At 62.4% G+C, this 675-nt stretch overlaps 1 protein-coding gene across 1 annotated transcript; it reads left to right on the forward strand.

Moving 5' to 3' along the window:
• Nucleotides 1–350: 350 nt before the first annotated feature.
• Tco025E_09896 (uncharacterized protein) lies at nt 351–675 on the forward strand (the record flags this gene model as incomplete). Its single annotated transcript, XM_029376699.1, has 1 exon — nt 351–675. A coding segment is annotated over one exon (325 nt), but the record flags the coding sequence as incomplete, so codon positions are not given.

Genomic DNA, 675 nt, shown 5'->3' on the forward strand with positions numbered 1-675 from the left:
GCCCTTTTTCGTCTCAGCAGACTGCGGCACAAAATGCCGCCGCAACGAGGCAGTGTCATTTCCACCGCGAGTGGGTGATACCTTTGCGTAGTTGCACACACGCACGCGGAGATACGGATGTGTGGGGGATAAGAGGGAAGAGAAGGAGCAGCATTACAGTGGTCGTGCGCCCCGCAATTGGCGCACCTCACTGGGATTGCCCGGAGGAATCCAAGTTGTTCTCGTTGCTTGTATGTGTGAGAGAGGTTGCCGTGCTTCCTTGCCTACTCTGCGTGTGGGATTGGGGGGTGCCTATGCGTGTGTATCACGGGAAACAATACGTTCCCCTCTTCTTGTGGCGTGTGTGTTGAATGGCGTTGCTCTCCGTCTCCCACCTGTGCAGATGCGGCGCGTGGGCTGCCGCTGGCTTCTTGTGTGTGTGCGTGTTTGTGGATTGCTGCACTTGCTCCCTGCCGTTGGGTGCGCTGCCTCGTCGGCTGACCGCAGCGGGTTTCTTGCGTTGCGGAGGTCGCGGGCCCCTCGCGTGTGTAGGGCCAGGCGTCGCAATCGAGGCGGAGCAAAGCCAGCGCCGCGCGAGAATGACGGCCGAGCCGCCCGAGGTGCCGCGAGGCGCGGCAGACGCAGCAGTGCAGGCAATTGAGGTGCCGGCGCGCGATCCCGACCCTGGAGGGTGGC

This window comes from Trypanosoma conorhini, assembly GCF_003719485.1.
Source record: "Trypanosoma conorhini strain 025E chromosome Unknown Tco_14.4_contig_01343, whole genome shotgun sequence".
Taxonomy (NCBI): Eukaryota; Euglenozoa; class Kinetoplastea; order Trypanosomatida; family Trypanosomatidae; genus Trypanosoma; species Trypanosoma conorhini.